The sequence below is a fragment of the Euprymna scolopes genome, chromosome 10, assembly GCF_053919585.1.
Source record: "Euprymna scolopes isolate OS-2025 chromosome 10, ASM5391958v1, whole genome shotgun sequence".
Lineage (NCBI taxonomy): Eukaryota > Metazoa > Mollusca > Cephalopoda > Sepiida > Sepiolidae > Euprymna > Euprymna scolopes.
The window spans coordinates 132494923-132512889 of NC_136491.1; the positions used below are offsets into that span (position 1 = coordinate 132494923).

General features: G+C 29.5%; 1 protein-coding gene and 1 pseudogene across 1 annotated transcript in view; both read left to right on the forward strand.

Annotated features, from left to right (window-relative positions):
* The window catches only part of LOC145286274 (protein unc-13 homolog B-like), a 597427-nt gene that overhangs the window by 431512 nt on the left and 147948 nt on the right, over positions 1–17967 (forward strand). Inside the window, exon 21 of the mRNA XM_080135112.1 lies at positions 16022–16099. Within this exon, the coding sequence (XP_079991238.1) occupies positions 16022–16099 (78 nt within the window). The remainder of the gene's footprint in view (positions 1–16021; positions 16100–17967) is intronic.
* Positions 12869–13052, forward strand: LOC145286730 (U2 spliceosomal RNA; annotated as a pseudogene).

The window sequence follows — 17967 nt, forward strand, 5'->3', positions numbered from 1 at the left end:
AAGAGCTTGTCTCTGTTCGGATTCTCTCGTGTGAAGTACCACTTATTAGATTCCACAGGTTACTTCATACACTGTTCTCATTTTTTGTCACTCTTTTTACTTTCTCCTTTTGTTAGGCAGCATTAATCATTTCGATGCTTATTAAGACAGAGTTGACTGATCGATTTTTTTTTAATAAGCCTTTTTAAAAATATTGTCATGTCAAAAATAGTAATATAACCAAATATTACAAAAGTTCATAGAAATTTATTTATAGTTGAAAGTAATATTTATGAAAAATTGTGGAAAATTGCATTTTTAGTAGATGTTTTGACACAGGTAGCAAGATTTCATACACAAGGGACATAACTGAACATTTTAGCCTATAGAGATAAACCTTTTTTTTTTTATTAAAAACGCTAGTAGTTTTTCTACTTGTTAGAATTTCCTAATATTTGATTATATTACTATTTTCAACACAATTTAGTAAGTAATATTTTTGGTTACAAAGATATATGTCGACTCTCTTAACAATAACCATCATTTTACTATGGATTTAGACTCTACGCCATCCTTCCCCATAACATATTGCGTGTTTTTAGGTTGTAAAACTAGACCAGATTTTTGTAATATTTCGGCTATTTCTTCAATTTTCTCTTAAGTCTCGGAAAACCAATACAGGAATAGTGAAAATGTCACATGTACACTAATAACAGTAAAGGAACTGTTCGGAATTATCTCCCTTTAATTAGATTACTCTAGTTCTTTTCTATCCTTTATATCTGTTTGCTTGTTGGAAATAAGTCTCATATTTGACAGTTATCATTTCTTGTTGGAAATAAGTCTCATATTTGACAGTTATCATTTTTTTTAGTGTGTGTATTTAGTATATTAATTCACATTAACGTTATATATAGTATAGAAAACGCTACCCACATTTCTGCAGTTCAACCATATTTCTTAGAAATAATTATAAGAATATCTGGCTTGTCTGTCGAGTTTGTCTTATTTTTTTTTTTTTTTTTATAATAACTATTTTATCATATAGAAATTAGAAAGCCAAATAACGACGTGTGTTTTTCTTTAAAATAAATTTATTTGAAAGAATACGCTTTTGGCTTATAAAAAGTCTTCATCAGGTTCTGACATGTTTTAAATTTTTTGTCAATTATCTTTCCCATCAGAGATAAGATTCATTTTTTTTTTACTAATTATTACTGAAAATATCCTTAAAATTCTCTGATTTGTTTTGTATTCATGGCATTTATTTTTAGTTAAAACAAATTATTTCATTTTTATTTTCCGTCTCCACATTACTGCAATTTAAATATATACAATTAACTTCTTTTAAAATGAAGCTTTTTTTTTTTCTTTCTTTTTTTTTTTTTTTAATGTACACCTCCTCTAAAAATAATTCCACCTATGGAATTATTAATAAAATTTATAATACTTTCTACAATCTGATTATATATTATAAATAAGTATCAATCTATGTCTAACTTATCCACCAAGTTTCAGGTATTTTTTTTTTTTTATAAAATACTGTTAATAAAATATTTTAAATAAGAATAACTTAACTTTAGGACTTATTTTTTTATTTTTATTTTTGAACACCTTTGTAAGAAAACGGAAATCTCAATCAATTCAAATTATTACACATACTTAAAGAAATTATGTGTGTGTTTATGTGTGTATGTATATATATATAGAGACAGAGAGGCATAGATACAATAGTTTTTTTTTAAGTTCTTCATTTTCAAAGACATTAGTAATAGTGACGCCTTTTCAAAGTACTGTCTTTCCTTCAAAAAGAGTCTTGACTTTTGTTGAAATATTTTTTTAGATTGACTAAACATCTGCTTAATTAATAAACACACAAAAGTCAGCTTTTAATTTTAACCAATAAAAGTCATCCTTTAATTATTCAGAAAAATTAACATAATCAACAAATTGCTATTTTATTTATTCATATTTTATAATTTTATTTTATTTTTCAAAATATATTGAAGGAATATGTATATTTCTAACAATACATTATATCAACATTGCTTTCTTGTTAGAATTAAGTGAATATATATATATATATATATATATATATATATAAAGTTATAAAATATATATGGCGATTAAGCTACACTGAATATTCTGTGTTTCATCCACTCTAGGACTCTCCAGGCTTAGTCCTAGAGTGGATGAAATGCGGAATATTCAGTGTAGCTTAATCGCCATATATATTTTATAACTTACTAACTAGCTCTACCTACGTATTGAGCACTTTTGAAGTAAATACTTAAAGTTTACGCATAAATTTATACTTTCGTATATTAGTTTTATGTGAGTAAATGATGTAGTTATATATATAGCTCAGGTATATTCACAATACAGATTTGATTTTATCCTTATCGATTATGATGAAATTTGACTATTAGTTCAATTCAATACCACTTCTTTATGTGACCCTTTGCTTTTCTATGTTAAACATAATAATAAATGCCTCAAGAATATTAAACTTTATTTGGGATGAGGTAAGACTATCTATTGCTATTAACTTTCTTAAAATCATCTGAAAAAAAAAACAGCAAAAAACTTTGCCAAACAATTGTATCGTTCATGCACTTGTATTTATGGTTGTAAGTATTTGTGTACTTTTTACTCTTTTTCAAAAAGGTGACCTCATTCGTAGCTAAAACCATTACCCTCTCTCTTTTCGAATTACCTGCAAATGTTATGTTGTGTGTAGATGTTTGTTCTTGTCTACATTTCATTGATGATGGCCAAAACTTCATTACTTTGCACTTCTCTTTTCTTAATAAAAAGTATACAAGAGAAGAAAAAAATTTGGAAAAAGAATTCTTAAATATACAAATTTGTTCAAATCTAAGATTAAGTGGTGTTTTGTTTTTATAAACCATTTTTAAAAATTGGAAAGAACCGTTTGTCAGTTTTATTTTTTATTTAAATAAGTGTATATACTTTTATTATTAATAAGTCTTATATACATGAAGTATTATAAACTAATATATATTTTTTCATAAATTACTTTAACGTAATTTACTTTAACATTCATGTTGAGCTGAGTGGTTTGAAAAATATATTCATGGCAAGTAAACTACACAGAGTAACTTTCCTTATTGTACCCAGGAATTAAGCATGAACATTTCTGTGTAGCTTACTTATTCCTTGCCAGAGTTTGTACTAATATTCTAACAAAAACTTTTTTTTTATATATTTTATAACTTTTCAATTGGAACAAAATCAGCAGAGATTAGACCATTCCTGTAATGTTTCGGTCCCTGCTCATTTTGTGGTGGGAGTTCTGTGTAGTTCTAGGAAGTCTACCCTCCCAGGCCTTGCCTTCTCTCTTTGAGAAAAGGTTAGGTTATTGCTAATAGCCTGAGGCGCCCTTACCCGGGAATGCCGACGGGCTGCCCCAAGCACTTTTTACAGGTCAGTGCCCCTCCTCAGGGGTGCTGACTTCTCAATCCCACTTTCTGGCCCTGGTGTCTTAAGTCCTTGCAGAGGGAAAAAGACTAAGCAACTCCAGTTTGAAATCTTTTATTTTTTCTTCAACTTCATTAATTGAGACATTATCTTATATGAATATTAATCTAAACACTGGCTAAGCATAGTTTTTTTACAGTCATTTTTGACAGAGGCTATGCATCAGTTACGGTCGATGCATTTATATACTGAACTTTAAGTGAATTACTTGTCCTTTCCTGCCACTTCATACAGAAAATGATTTGGAAAAAAAAAAATGCGAATTTCTTTACCAAATGAACTGGCCATTATAAATGAATGATATTGTGTCTATATTTTGTGTCAATGTGTTCTAGTCCTAGTTTGTATTTGGCAAGGAGACAATAACGATATGAAAAAATAGTTTTAGTTTGTAATTTTTAATGGAAATGCGATCATTGTTAATTCTTATTTCTCCCATGACCATTGCCAAGTGTGAGAACGCTGCTCGAATGTCCTCCTCTTTCTTTCCAGCATCCTCTTTCCGTTTCTATCTGATAAATAACCATTATAGTCTGTTTGTTTCCAAGAAACTCTTCCTCCCACCTCTGTTCAACCTTTTTTACCTTTATACACAATTTTATTTTTTTATCTAAAAAAAATTCATTTGCTAGCTAGATATATATGTCCTTATATTGTGATATTTCTTCCTTTTTTTTCCCCCTTTCTCTCTTTCCTTTTAAAGGTGAATGTTTCTATGTTTAGTTTGCTATAGAGCAAGAATCATACCTCCATACTGATTGTCTGTCATGTTATTCAGTTAATTTACCTTGATATTTGGGTTAAACTGTTAACCGCGTGTGTCATATGAAGTCCACTATAATCAAACCTGTTTTATACCAGATTTATTAATGTCTTGGCTTATTTCTTTTTAATTACCTCCCCTGTCTCATTTTGTAAAGCCCCTCCTTCCCCCACTAAAAGAAAAAAAATGTCACTTTCATCAACAGTTTTTTCAGCTTATTTCATCTTTGATCTGGCAAGCCGAGGGATGACTACGAATCTGCTGCCACAGTCCTGGGTCGTTCATCATGATCTGTGTCAACTAAATGTGGACTGGCAGTGAATGACTGATTCAAAATTTTATCTTCAATAGTTTAAACTAATTATATAAAACATATTGTTGATCATTAGTTTACTTACTCCATAAGAGTGATGAAGTGTGTTCCTTGGAATCTGAGTCACAAGTCTATCATCATTATTATTATTATTATTATTCACTCACTAGGAGTTCTCACACTGGCCATCACCAACTACCGCTCACTGGCAATAACCTGTGGTGTTCCCTGAAATTTAAGTGACAAGTTTTCCAAGATTTCTAGTACTCTCAACCCCTTTCAATAAATAGCCTTTGCAAATGAATTTGCATTATCGCAGCAGCCACTTGTCATTGACTTCTCACTGGCAATGACCATTGGCCTATACTGGAATGTTGGTGGCAACAAGCATCGCCAAGATTCCAGTCCTCTTTGCACTCATACAATGGAGGTCTGGTTAGTGCTTTTCCTCTTCAGTCTTTTCGTCCTCCTTAACCCTTCACAACTCTTTGGTGTGGTGTCAGACAATGCCAACTCCATTTTTTGTGAGGAGAGGTGTCATAGTTAATTTTAAAATTTTGCAGTTATTATTCTGATGAAAGACTTGGCTGAGCAATGGTTCTATGTTGCTTTGATATTTCTTATATTTCAGCCTAATTCCTCAGACTTTCACGCATGATTTTTTCTTCCTCTCCTGTTGATGAAATCTTTTGATAGCAATTTTCGTACAAAATATTTAAATGCATAAATATTGGTGAGAAGGGATTTGAAATCGGTAACTTATTTTTTTTAACTTATAACAAAATCCCATGTTACACCGTCTTCCTGACTACATGCGAGACTCTTCAAAAATACGACTGCATGTCACTTTATGTAAGAACAACTAGATATGGTTAAAGCAATCACATTTGCAACACAATATTAATTTGAGAGCAATGAAAACCTAAGTAAACTTTTATTTTTCTATTTGCATAGTGTTTTTGATGATTGTTTTAAAAATTTATGCTGACAATATTTTCAGTTTTGCAACGGCTGCTTTTTTTTTTTCCTCTAATATTTTTCTTTGACTTCTTGAAAAATTCTTTGAATCATAAAAACTGAAAGCTGTTCCTAAACAAAGATTTACCATCTTCAATAAGTCCATTAATTTATAATTCAAGAGCATTGAAAAAAAAAAATCTCTGGAGTAAAAAAAAAAAAAATAATTGTTTAAAAAATTGATGTTCAAAATCGTTCCAATTTTCCCAGATATCAAAGTAACCGAAATGTAAAAAAGTTTTATAATTTTAAATCAATTTTTCTTGACATTCCATTTCTTTTTCTGTACATACATGAAAATATATGGTAAAATGAGTAATTTGTTTTCTTATTCTACACAGATTTTCTCCTAGAAATATTCCTTATAATTACATAAATTTAACCATACTTTTGTCTTTCATTCTGTGCAGGTCATGAAGGTATTTATAATTCTTCATTTACCTGTGAAGTGTTTTTGTTCAGCAGCCAAGCACTGATCTGCCAATGTCTTTTTTTAAGCTCTTGTAGAGAATAATTTTTTTTTTTTTTTTTTTTTTTTTTTTTTGCCTCAGACTTTTTTCATTTCACTTTTTTTCTGTACAAACATATTTTCATGCACTTCACTAGTTTTTCAATTTTTAAATCTTTTTTTTTTCCGTTTTTTACTTGCTCTTCCTTTATCAAATTTTCTTTAATTTTTTTTATATGCTACTTATGTCATATTCATATTTATATATGTATATATTTGCATCATAGCTTTTTTCTTCCACATCTAGTCTTTGTACTTATGGTATAACATGCGGCAATAAAACTTCACATACAGAAGATTTCAACATAAATGTGCCTCATTAGAACAGAGGTTCTCAACCAGGGGGAAAAAATTACCATAGTCAGGAGTAAATAAGGTTAATTTAGCAGTACTTTCAAAGTCAATCTGCCATTTTAAATAATTAATGAATGTGAGGGTCAGTACTATTAAGGAAAAGAATGACACTCCATAAATATAATTGTTATTGTCTGCTAAATAGTCTTGAAATAAAAAAAGCCTGTTTCTTCTTTATTTAAAATAGTAACAATTATTAACTAGCAAAAAAAAAAAAAAATTTTTTTTCTTTTTTTTTTTACTATGAAATAATTTTAAGGTAAATATTTGTCAAATTAGTAAAACAAAATGTCACTTTTTAAAATGTATTTATTTAAAACTGTACTGTTTTAGTCCACAGCATGATATAATTTGATTAAACACCAGTCAACCTCGGACGATCTAAGCTTTTAAATGTGTGTGAAAGGTGATAAAGTATCTACAAATATAAAACTCTATAAGTATATTATTATATAAACTAGACTCTTTATCCCATTGAGTTAGAATAAGTACTTTATGCCAAATTGATGGCTAAATATGATTAAATTTGTGTTCATTTTTACATTAATATTAATTTCTACTAATCCCTTACTGTGCATCAAACAGATACCATAATACTTAGTTCATTCTATCTTATAACAACACTACATACAAAATTTCAGCCAAATAAATCTAGTAATTTATGAGAAAACTTCTACAGTAAATGTAGTATTGTGATAACTAATCCCTATTAACTCCTAGCTGTATATCAAATGTTTACCATACAGTAGAACCCAGTGATATGGGCATTAAAAATCAATAACAAAATACAGTACAGTATATAATACACATATATATAATCAAATAACAATGTAAGGCAGGGCAAATACCGTAACTAGCGCATGGAAAATCATTGTATTCTACATTGTAAACTGAAAAAAAAAAAACATATCCTAGGGCCACCGTATCCCAGAGTTCTACTGTACTTAGTTTGCTGCATTTTATCTTAACAAAAAACAAAAGTCGGTTGCATTGGTTTAGTAGGTTTTGGAAAAAAAGTGTAACAGATGGACAGACAAACAGACACTAAGAAACGTACTGTAGCTGTTCAAGTCTTAAAAATAGATACTCAGGACTTTACAGCAAAGTTTAAGGGGCGGGGGAGATGGATGGTTGGATGAAAGAACCTCCAATATAACAAAAGGTGGAATACTATAATTCCATATCAGTTTCTATTTAAATTAAGTTATGAATTTTTTTAACATTTACTTAGTATTATTAAATGAAATATTTTATAAGTATTATTATTGTAATAATAGTTAACTCTGCTGATCATAGAAAAGAATGGTTTCCATCTGTAATTGACATTTGCTGCATAAAGAAATATTCCAAGCAGGAATAATTGTATTTGCCAGGAAAGAAAAGTGAATAGCATTTTTCTTCTAAACAACATGGACCAATGCTAAAGAAAATAAAATGAGGTTTCAGAAATAAAAATGTTCATATTTCCAGATAGAATCTAAAATAGGTTTCACAAAGCTTTCATTGATTTCTCCATTTTATGCACAATTGTAGCATTACCAGTTGGGAAAATCTTTCACCATTTTAAACAGCTGAATTGCAATTTTGAAGACGCAGCATATTATCTTTGTCTCTTTCTTTAGTAGCTGTTCTACTAATTGTAACTGTGTCTTATTGACATTACATAAGCTACTGTTGGAGAAGGATCAAGCATAGTTGTTGTGGTGGGAGTAGTAATAGTAGTTCTTGCCTCTGTTGGCAATATGTGTACCAGTCTACATATTAAACATTGAAACTACTCATTTTAGATTCACAGGTTTATTAGATTATTACACTAGCAGTGAGATGGAGGGGTCACAAAATATGCTTAAATATATTTTAATTCATGTATATTTCATATTATTACATAACCAATTCTTTATTGAATATTATATTGTACCTAATATATAGTAGTGATTTCAAAAGTTAAAAAGAAATGACTTAAGTGCCATCAAAACCCAAACATTTAGCACTTCAGTTGAATCTCCAACTAATGTAGCTATTGAGAGAGAAGTCAGAAAGATTTAATATTAAACGACTTGAAGAAATGAATTGAATTTCGGCATGAGAAGAAGGAAGTAAAACTATGTTGGCAAGTTGAAATGAACATTTTACATTTCAACTTGTGATGTTGTACGCATTATTTAGCCATGCAAACAAAGATTTTACTCATTATAAACCATCCTTACTATTTCCTGTTAACTTCAGTAGTTTATGACTAGTAGTTTAAAAATTTATTGGTTAAATATTTACATACAGACACAGTTTTATTTATATAAATGATGGCTCCATTCTATTATAAGTATAACAAATACTAAAAAGGTAAAGCAGTACTAACATAAAACACTATTATGTACTGCATAACCTCAGTAGTATCATGGTAATAACTATATAAAAAAAAATGGAAGTTTTATTGCCACACCATGTCTATCCATTTTAGAATTTCATTTGCATTAAATTGTTCAGTATACTTAAGAATTTTTCATTAAATTCAGTTAATTTTCTTTTAATAAATAAATAAATTGGTAACTTTTGATAAAACAGTTTTTTGATTTTCACTTTCTGTTTAATGGAAGCCTTTCTAAGTCTTGCCAATGTTAAACTGAAGAAATGTTCCATCTGGTTAATACTTATGTAATTCCAGATAATTTTAAAACTTTACATAAAAAACTAATTTTTACTTCAAAATCCGTTTTTGTTTTTTTTTTAATTTTTAATAAATTGATACAGTCAAAATATATTTTTCCAACCTTTACTTTGAATTTTTGTTTTTAAATTGTCTTATACAATAAAAACATTTAGAAAGTTTACATAAAAAAGATAGTATTTACTATTAAATATCTTTTAACATCTTGTAATAAAAAATATATTTTTTTAGTTTTTACATAGGACACTTTTTTCAGAATGGTTTTATATAATATAATACTATGAAATTTAAAATTTAGAAAAAAAAAATCAAAGTAAAGACTTGATTATAACATTTTATAATAAAACCATTTTGAAAAAAAATAATTTCAAGGTTAAAACTAGATTTTTAAAAAATTATTTTATCTGGAATTCATTGAGATGAGTATTATTTATTAATTTTATTTATTGCGGGCTGTTATCCTCATCTTTTCTTTGAAAAGATGAGAATAATAGTCCGCAACAAATAAAATTAGATTTTTTTTTTATGTAAAGGTTTCAAAATTCAACTGTGATTATATCAGTATTAATCAGAATGGACTCTTCTTCATTATACATCAGTAATACTTGGCAAGCGTTTCACAGATTAGAAAGTCTGTGAAAATAAGCTGTTTTATTAAACATAAAAAAAAGAAATAGTTTTTTCTGTGTGAGAATGTTATAAATTCAGCAATTGAATATGAAAGAAGTAATTATGATGCATAAATATGTAGGCATTTTCGTTTTTTAAGTATGACTACTCTGTTACTCTAAGGCAGTCATGGCATGATTTTCTTTTTTTATTCAATTTTAGACAAACTTTTATCTTTGTGAGAATATAGACTAGTAGCATGATAACTTTTTTTTCTGTCTCACTTTCTTATAGATATTATTTCATAAGCAATTATTTGAAAAAAAAAAAAAAAGAAAGACAAATTACCTCCTTAAGGCATGCAACGGCTCACTTTTTTATAGCAAGTTAAATTAACTGTTGTTACACAAATGTTGTAATTAAGTTAAATTGTATAAAAAAAATAAAAGAACCTGAAGCTGTGCCCTAGTGTAAGTATATCAGATTGAATCTTTTCTATCAGAACTTGCCTCTTTTTATTTAGATAGTTGTTTTGTCTTTTTTTTTTTTTTTTTTTTTTTTACAAATAAAAAATTCATGTGCATGCAGCAGATTATCTTAAATTTTCAAAATTCATTTTTTTCCATAGGGTGATCTGCCCACATTGTTTCACCTAAAATTTTCACTCACAATTTTTGCCATAGTCAGTTTCAAACATTTTTCCTTGATGCAGTTGTTTTGTACCCATAACTACTCAGTATAACCTTTTTTTTTTTTTTTCTATAATCCAATTTTTTGTATGAATAAAAATCTTTTTTTTAAATCTTGGTCTTGATATAGACGACACCTGCACAAAATAATGTTTCTATGAGTTCCCACAAGATTTTATGCTCAGCACAGAATTTGGAGTCTGCCTTTCTTACCAAAGGTCAAAATTCTGACTTTTGTACAACCTATTTAAATGTTAATGAATTTAACTACTTTAGAAAATATTCTCTGGGTGTGCATAAACTCTTTGTCTTCAATAATGTCTTCTATGGTGGACAAACACATTTCATTTATTAATAGTTTGTCTACAACAGAACGAGCGATGTAAGTTATTTTTTATTATTTAATTTTTTTTATTACATTTTCCCCCTAAACAAGGCAAATTGGCACTTTGGTGTCGGGGGCTACTATCAAGGGCAACAACTACTGGGATACTATGTAGGGATTTGGGTAGCAAGATGTCGGTTCACGTTACACTTGAACATCTGCATGTCAGTACAATTAGGGAAGCAGGGATCTGGAATGGAATTCCAGAGTCTAGCGGTTCTGGGGAAGAAACTACTGGAGTAGAAAGATCTTTTACATCTAGGGATCTCTACTGTGTGGGGGTGGGATTTAGCTGCCTGTCGGGTTTGTTGAGGGTGTCTACGTTGTGGGGGCACAAGTGTCTGCAGTTCACCAGAGCATTCACCATTAAAATACTTGTAGAACAGGCTGACGGATGCAACATTTTGTCGAAAAGACAGAGGCTGAAGTTTAGATGCCAGTTCAGGGCCAATCAGATTGGCGACTCTCTTTTGAACCTTGTCTAAGAGCGAGAGACTAGTAGCAGGTGCACCAGCCCAAATGTGACAGCAATACTCTATACATGGGTGAATGGTGGCCTCATAGAGGTACAGGATACTTTTGGGTGTTAGTAGTTTTCTAGCACAATAGAGAGAGCTTACCTTCTTCGCAGCGGTCCTGGCAATGCTTTCAATGTAATTGTTCCAACTCCTGTTTCCTGTGAACGTTAAGCCAAGCAGTTTGAAAGATGTACTCTCAGATAAAGAGTCACTGTCCATTGCTATCGGTGGCAGAGAAGGTTTCTTGTAACTATTGAAGGAAATCAGTTTAGTCTTGGCAGCATTGAATGTGACCATTCATTTTTGTCCCCATTCCACTACAGATTGGAGGGCATCCTCTAGTGTTTCTGCTATTTCTTTAGATATGTGTTCATTTGTTTTCCTGTCTTGTCTGTTATAGAGTGTGATGTCATCAGCATACATACCCATCTCACAGACAATTTTTTCAGGGAGGTCATTAATAAATATTAGGAACAATAGAGGTCCAAGGATAGACCCTTAAGGCACTCCCGCATTTATATCATATTGTTTAGATGTACGACCGTCGAGAACAACCTGGATTATATGATTACATACAAAAATATATTGTTCAAAAGACAAAAAAAAAATGCACAAGTTATTCATGATGTGCGTAAACTCTTTATCTTCAAAAATGTTTTCTATGTTATTATATCACTGAGCTCTCTAATTCAGTATAGAACACTTTTTAGTTCTCAGTCAAGTTCTTAAATTTATTGCTAAAATTTTTGTTAGTGGACTAGTCAACGTTTGTAGACTGCAGCATTCAGGTTGCATGCGAGAAAATAATCATGTGAAAAAGATCAAGTGAAACTGCAGCTTTACTTCAGGAGATGAAATACAAGTTTTATAAAAACACGTGACAAATTTGTATAAAAACTATTTACACAATATGGCAGACCGTATTATTGGTAAAAAGATAAAGTAATTCTTCCTGGTTGAAACTAACATAACTTATTTAGAAATCAAATTTTGTTTTTATTTTTTTATGTATGAAAATCTTTGATCCAGAGAGTTAAAATATCTTCCATTATCTTCCATATTTATTTTGTAAAACAAAAGTGAGAAAGCTTTTCTCAAATATGAATAACATAAAAAAATATTCAGTCAATTCATCACAAATATGTTGAAAAGCTTTTATTTAATTTATTAATGGTAAACAAATTTCTAAACCAAGTTTTTTTGTACTTTGTAAATTAAAAAAAAAAAAAGACTGTCCTACACTTTTTCGATTTATTTTCTTGCTTTGTGTTTACAGATATTAAGCTAAATAGTAAAATGCTTTTGAGTTCATCTGAGAAGACTCAAAGGCAATGCATCTGTTTAAGCAGCATTACCACCATTCAAATTTAATACAAATTGACAAATTAAATCTCATCTAAAATTGTTTGGGTGAATTTAAGATGCATCTGTTCAATCTGAGTTTTTAAAATAAAATAAAAAATTCATCATTTCCATTTTTTTTACTGCTTTTGTCATCTTGATTGGTTTTATTTGACTGATATAACCTCCTACTTTCTTCAGGTGCATTTTTATTTTAACTTGAAAATTTTCTTCTTGGCCTTTTGGCTAAGAACAAAGTCTAGTATCTGTTTTGATACTACACGTCACCATTTCTATCTTCGGTCAGTGGAGGAGAAATCCCTCATGACTGAGGCAATTTTAATTTTTGTTTCTATCCAGAGTGCCCATTTTTGGGAAGCTGGATTTTCTCCACATTAAAATTAAACATTGTGTCTAACTTTGCTCTCATAGAGTGGCAAGTAAATAGGAACTATGGCAGCTCATATGAAGTTGAATTCCTAATTCAAGCAATGATGCCTAATTATTCTCATTCTGTCAGCCACAATAGAAGTGCTAATCTCTATTTATATCGAGTTAGGCATGTGTGCCTGTTTTATATTCCTAAATAAATTACCCAATCATTTATTCAAAGGAAGTAAAGTGACAAGGGAAGCCATTTGTGATAATTTAAACAGTTCTGATTTTGTGAAATTTATTAGACAAAAATTATTCCCCAAATTCAAGTTTCTTTAGAGTATTTTGAAGAGTTTTTAGAGAACATAATCACAATCTCAGATTTTGAAAATTCAAATATTTCAGATTTGCATTAAATTTGATTTATAGTCATTGGACAATAATTATGCAAGCTTTCCTAAATTTCAATTTCTTGAGGAATGTTAAGGTTAAGCCTTAAATTTTAGACATTTTCTCAAATCAAAATCATGTAATGAATTTGGATACAAATTAGAATCAGGATTCTAGACATAAAATTTAATATTTTGATTTTAATCTTTTATAAAGGTTCATAAATGTGGTAAAAAACTGTCATGTTCAGAGAATTGGTTTTACCCGTCCTGGGATGGGTATTTAACTTACAAAGTTATTCTTAGTATTATCTGTAGTAAGGATTGGGCTTTCACTCACTAGAAGATTGTCACTCAGAACAGCTATTATAATTAATTAGCACTTCCACCTAGTTATGACTGACTGAACAAGAACAATATACCCCTATGGACAAAGTAAAGGGTCTGATTCTAAGTTATATATGAATTTCCGAGTTTGATAGAAACATTATCAAATTAGACATTTAGGCACCTAAAGAAGGTTAGATGTTACATTAGCAAAAACTTTGTGACTATAACAATCATGATGAGAAGTCTTTATCTAAAAAATTCATAAACATCGATTAAAATGCCATTGAAACTTGACTGGTGCATGGATAAATAGCAAAGTTTCTTTTGTAGATGCATGGATTAATCTAAAAATAAAGAATTGTAATTTAATTGAAATATTTTAATGAGAAAATATTTTCTTGATTGAATTAACTCTCTCATCCTTTGAAGAAAAAAAATGCTATTCAAAAATATGAGGAGATTGGAAATAACTGAATTGCCTCCCTTTGGCCACTTCTCAGTTAAGCTTAAATGTGCCTATTTATTTTGCCTCTTCACGAGGGCAGTTAGACACCGGGGTCATTTTTTAACGTGGAGAAAAAGAATAAAAATTAACTGTATATTTAGAGATTATATTCACCATAACTTATTTATCTAATGTACTTTCTGTATTATTTTTCTTCTTATTCTCTCACTCACTCACACAAACACGCACATATATATAAAATCTTATGGAAATAATATTCCAGCATGAAAAACAGAAAAGGGAAAACCCCAAATTATTTATATATTCAACATTTTATCTTTATTTGAAGACGATCTAAGAAGATTGAACTACTTGTATGTTCTTTCTTTAAATCAATCATGTTGATAATCTTGAAATAAAGATGAAAAGCTGGTAAATATATAAATATGTTTGGGTTTTATTTTTAATTTTCCATATATATCTGTTATGTGTGATGCTTCCATTTTGTTGAAACTATTGTTAATTCAGGTAAAATTTCTAAAACTATTTATTTGGTCTACTAAACTGGGAATAAACAGAATATAACAAAACAAAAAATGAGACTCCTATAGAATTTGAACCCATGTCTCCAAAGAGAGACTGTCTAATGCAGATGTTGTCTGGAGTCGCTTGACTAAGGAGTCATACATTTAAAGAAAGTTTAAACTGTACATGTAATTTCATAAGTGTTGGGTGGTCCCTCTTCTGAGGCATGGGTTTGAATCCTATAGGAGTGTCATTTTTCACTTTGTGGTATTCTTTGTTTATTCCCAACCCTGAATACTAAATAAGTTGGTTATTTAGTAATGTTAACTACACAAACAATAGCATCCACAAAAAAGTAGCATTATGCATAATATACTTTCAGGAATCAATTTCAAATCTTGAATATGTAGAAGTTTAAAGAAGAAAACCAAAAATTTTTATTAACCATATCTCATTCAACCCTATATATTTAAACCCTATACACAATAGGGCTTTTTCAAATGAGCAAGCTGGCTAAAGGTTGTCACTTAAGAAAACAATAAAATCTACCTGCCATCTTGGTGAATTTACCAGTGATGCTTTTACAATTTAATTGTGAGCAAAACTTGATTATATAAAAGTGAGTGATAATTTTCATTATGGCCTTGAAACCCAAATCATTTAAATGGATCAGACAGACCAGTGTTGTGGAACAATGTATTTTGCCTGAATCATTAGTATTATACTGAATCTGGTTCTTCCTCCTTCCTTTATTTCAATTCCCAATTCCCCTTCCCTCACTTACCTAGCTTGCTCATTTGAAAAAGCCCTGTTGCCTATAAGGTTGAAATAAATTTATAATGAGATATGACTAACTGAAATTTTTGGTGGTTTTTCTTTTAACATGGAATCTTGTTATTTCTTTAGTCCATATGAAATCATTGCCATAAACGTCATTTGCAAGACTTGTTGGACACATTCTAATAATCCAGCAGTCATTTTATTTCTGGGTCGCTGTGTCTAAACACTACTATATATATAAAATTTTAGTAGTTCAATAAAATTTAAAATTTATGACATGAAATGGTTAAATTTAAAAAAAAAAAAATTATTATCATATGTAAGACAAAGAATACATTTGAAATATTATATCTCCTTATCCTATAGGATTTCGATGTCTACCATCTCTTCAGAGAAGAAACACATAATCGTTAAATTCACATTTGTTGAGAAACTGGACTTTTATCAATGTTCATCAGTTGCAGATTCTAATGGAAGATTTTAATTTGTTTTGATTTCTGTGGACATTATTAATTTTTGTGACCTACTTTTACAGACAATGGTGGCATCAAAGAGAAATGCCGGTGTTCCATCAGCAATGGTTGCTCGGCAGTCATTAAATGATGAAGAATTAGTAAGTAGAACCAATTCATACATTTTAATCTTGTTTTTACTATATTTTCATTTTTCTACTAACCAAAGGTCTTTTAAGCAATTAAAAACGTTTACACATCAGATTAACAAAACATTGGTTTCATTGTAATAGAATGCCATACACATCCTTTTTGCTACCTGTATTTTTCAGTACAGACGGCCATATATAGTTAACACTGCATTCACAAATGTCTTTCTTAAAATATTATAAATGGCTAACTAATCTCTGTCTATCATACTTGCTATTGCAATAAAATTTTCTTCATTCTATTATGGTGATTGTTCTTTCCACTCAAGTAATTGCCTTAGATATTGTAACCATTTCCAAAGATACTGCAGCATGATTTCTTAAATTATATATGCGAAATTGTGTAGCATCTCAATTTCGTTGGATACATATGAAAATAAAATATATATGAATCTATACATCAGAACAAATAACAAAACATTAATTTTATTGTAATAAATTGTAGGTAATTTATAGTTTTTGTTAGTGTACCATGTTATTTTCATTATCATTTAAAGAAATTTTGTCCAATTACACGCTTTCTCATGTAGATTAACTAGTACAGAAAACTATATACAGTGAGCAACGCATTTAATACTATTTTGCTTTGGAGATTAGAAATGTCTCATTGATCCCTGTCTATTCATTCACCATATTCTCTATTGCAGTAAACTTTTCTTTCATTTTATTATTGTGTTACTTGTTTCTTTTACTTGAGTAACAATCTTATATATTGTAATTCTTTTCAATGATACAACATGTAATAAGTTATAAAAGAGAAGTAATAGAATATTTTATGCATCCTTTAATTAACAGGGTTCGCACAGATTTGAAAAGTCTTTGAATTTTGACTTTTGCCTTAAAAAGGCCTTATTTCTATTATTATCTTGAAAAATCCTTGAAAATAAGGAAAATGTCTTGAAAGGCCTTGAAAATTATATTCTTTACACACAGTAAAAATTTGTGTTGAAATATTAAAAATAAAATCGAAATAAATCGTCTTTTATTTTTACTTTCATTTTTACTTTCATTTATACTTTCAATTTTTTTTAGAGGCGGGAGAGTGTGGCCGCCATAAATAGAAATGACCCCCCCCCCCCCACACACACACACCTCTAAAAATCTTTCTTTCTGCGGATGGGACTCTCCAATGGCGAATTCCTCCCCACTTCCCAACCAAAAAAAAATTGTGATAACCTAAAATGAGGCTGGATGACTTCGATGGGACACTTAAAGCTCAATTTCACTGTATAAATATGAAAATAATAAATACAATTTATAAATCAATACAAATAGCAAAACATTGATTTCATTGTAATAGAATATCCTACACTTCATCTTTTTCATGTGAATTTACTAGTACAGAGAAATATATATAGTGGTCACTGTATTCACTGATATCTTGCTTTGGAGATTAGAAATGTCTTACTAATCTCTGCCTATCTATTCTTCTACTCTAAATTGCAGTAATATTTTTATTTTTTTATTTTATCATGTTAGCTGTTCCTTCCATTTCAATACTGTAAATAAGGTGTTTGTTCCAAGCAGATTTCAACTCTGATATTCAAAATGCCAATATGAATATCCAAATAAAACCACAAAGATGATTACACAAAATGAATATAAGTATGTTGCAATAGAATATTATGCACTTCATCTTCCTGATGTGAGCTTACTAATAGAGAATTTATAGATAGTGAGCATCACATTCACGGCTATCTTGCTTTAGAGATTATAAATGTCTTAGTCTCTTTCTATCCATTTATTGTACTTTCTATTGCAATAAATCTTTTTAAATCTACTATTATGTTGGTTGTAACAACCTTGTGTATTGTAATCCT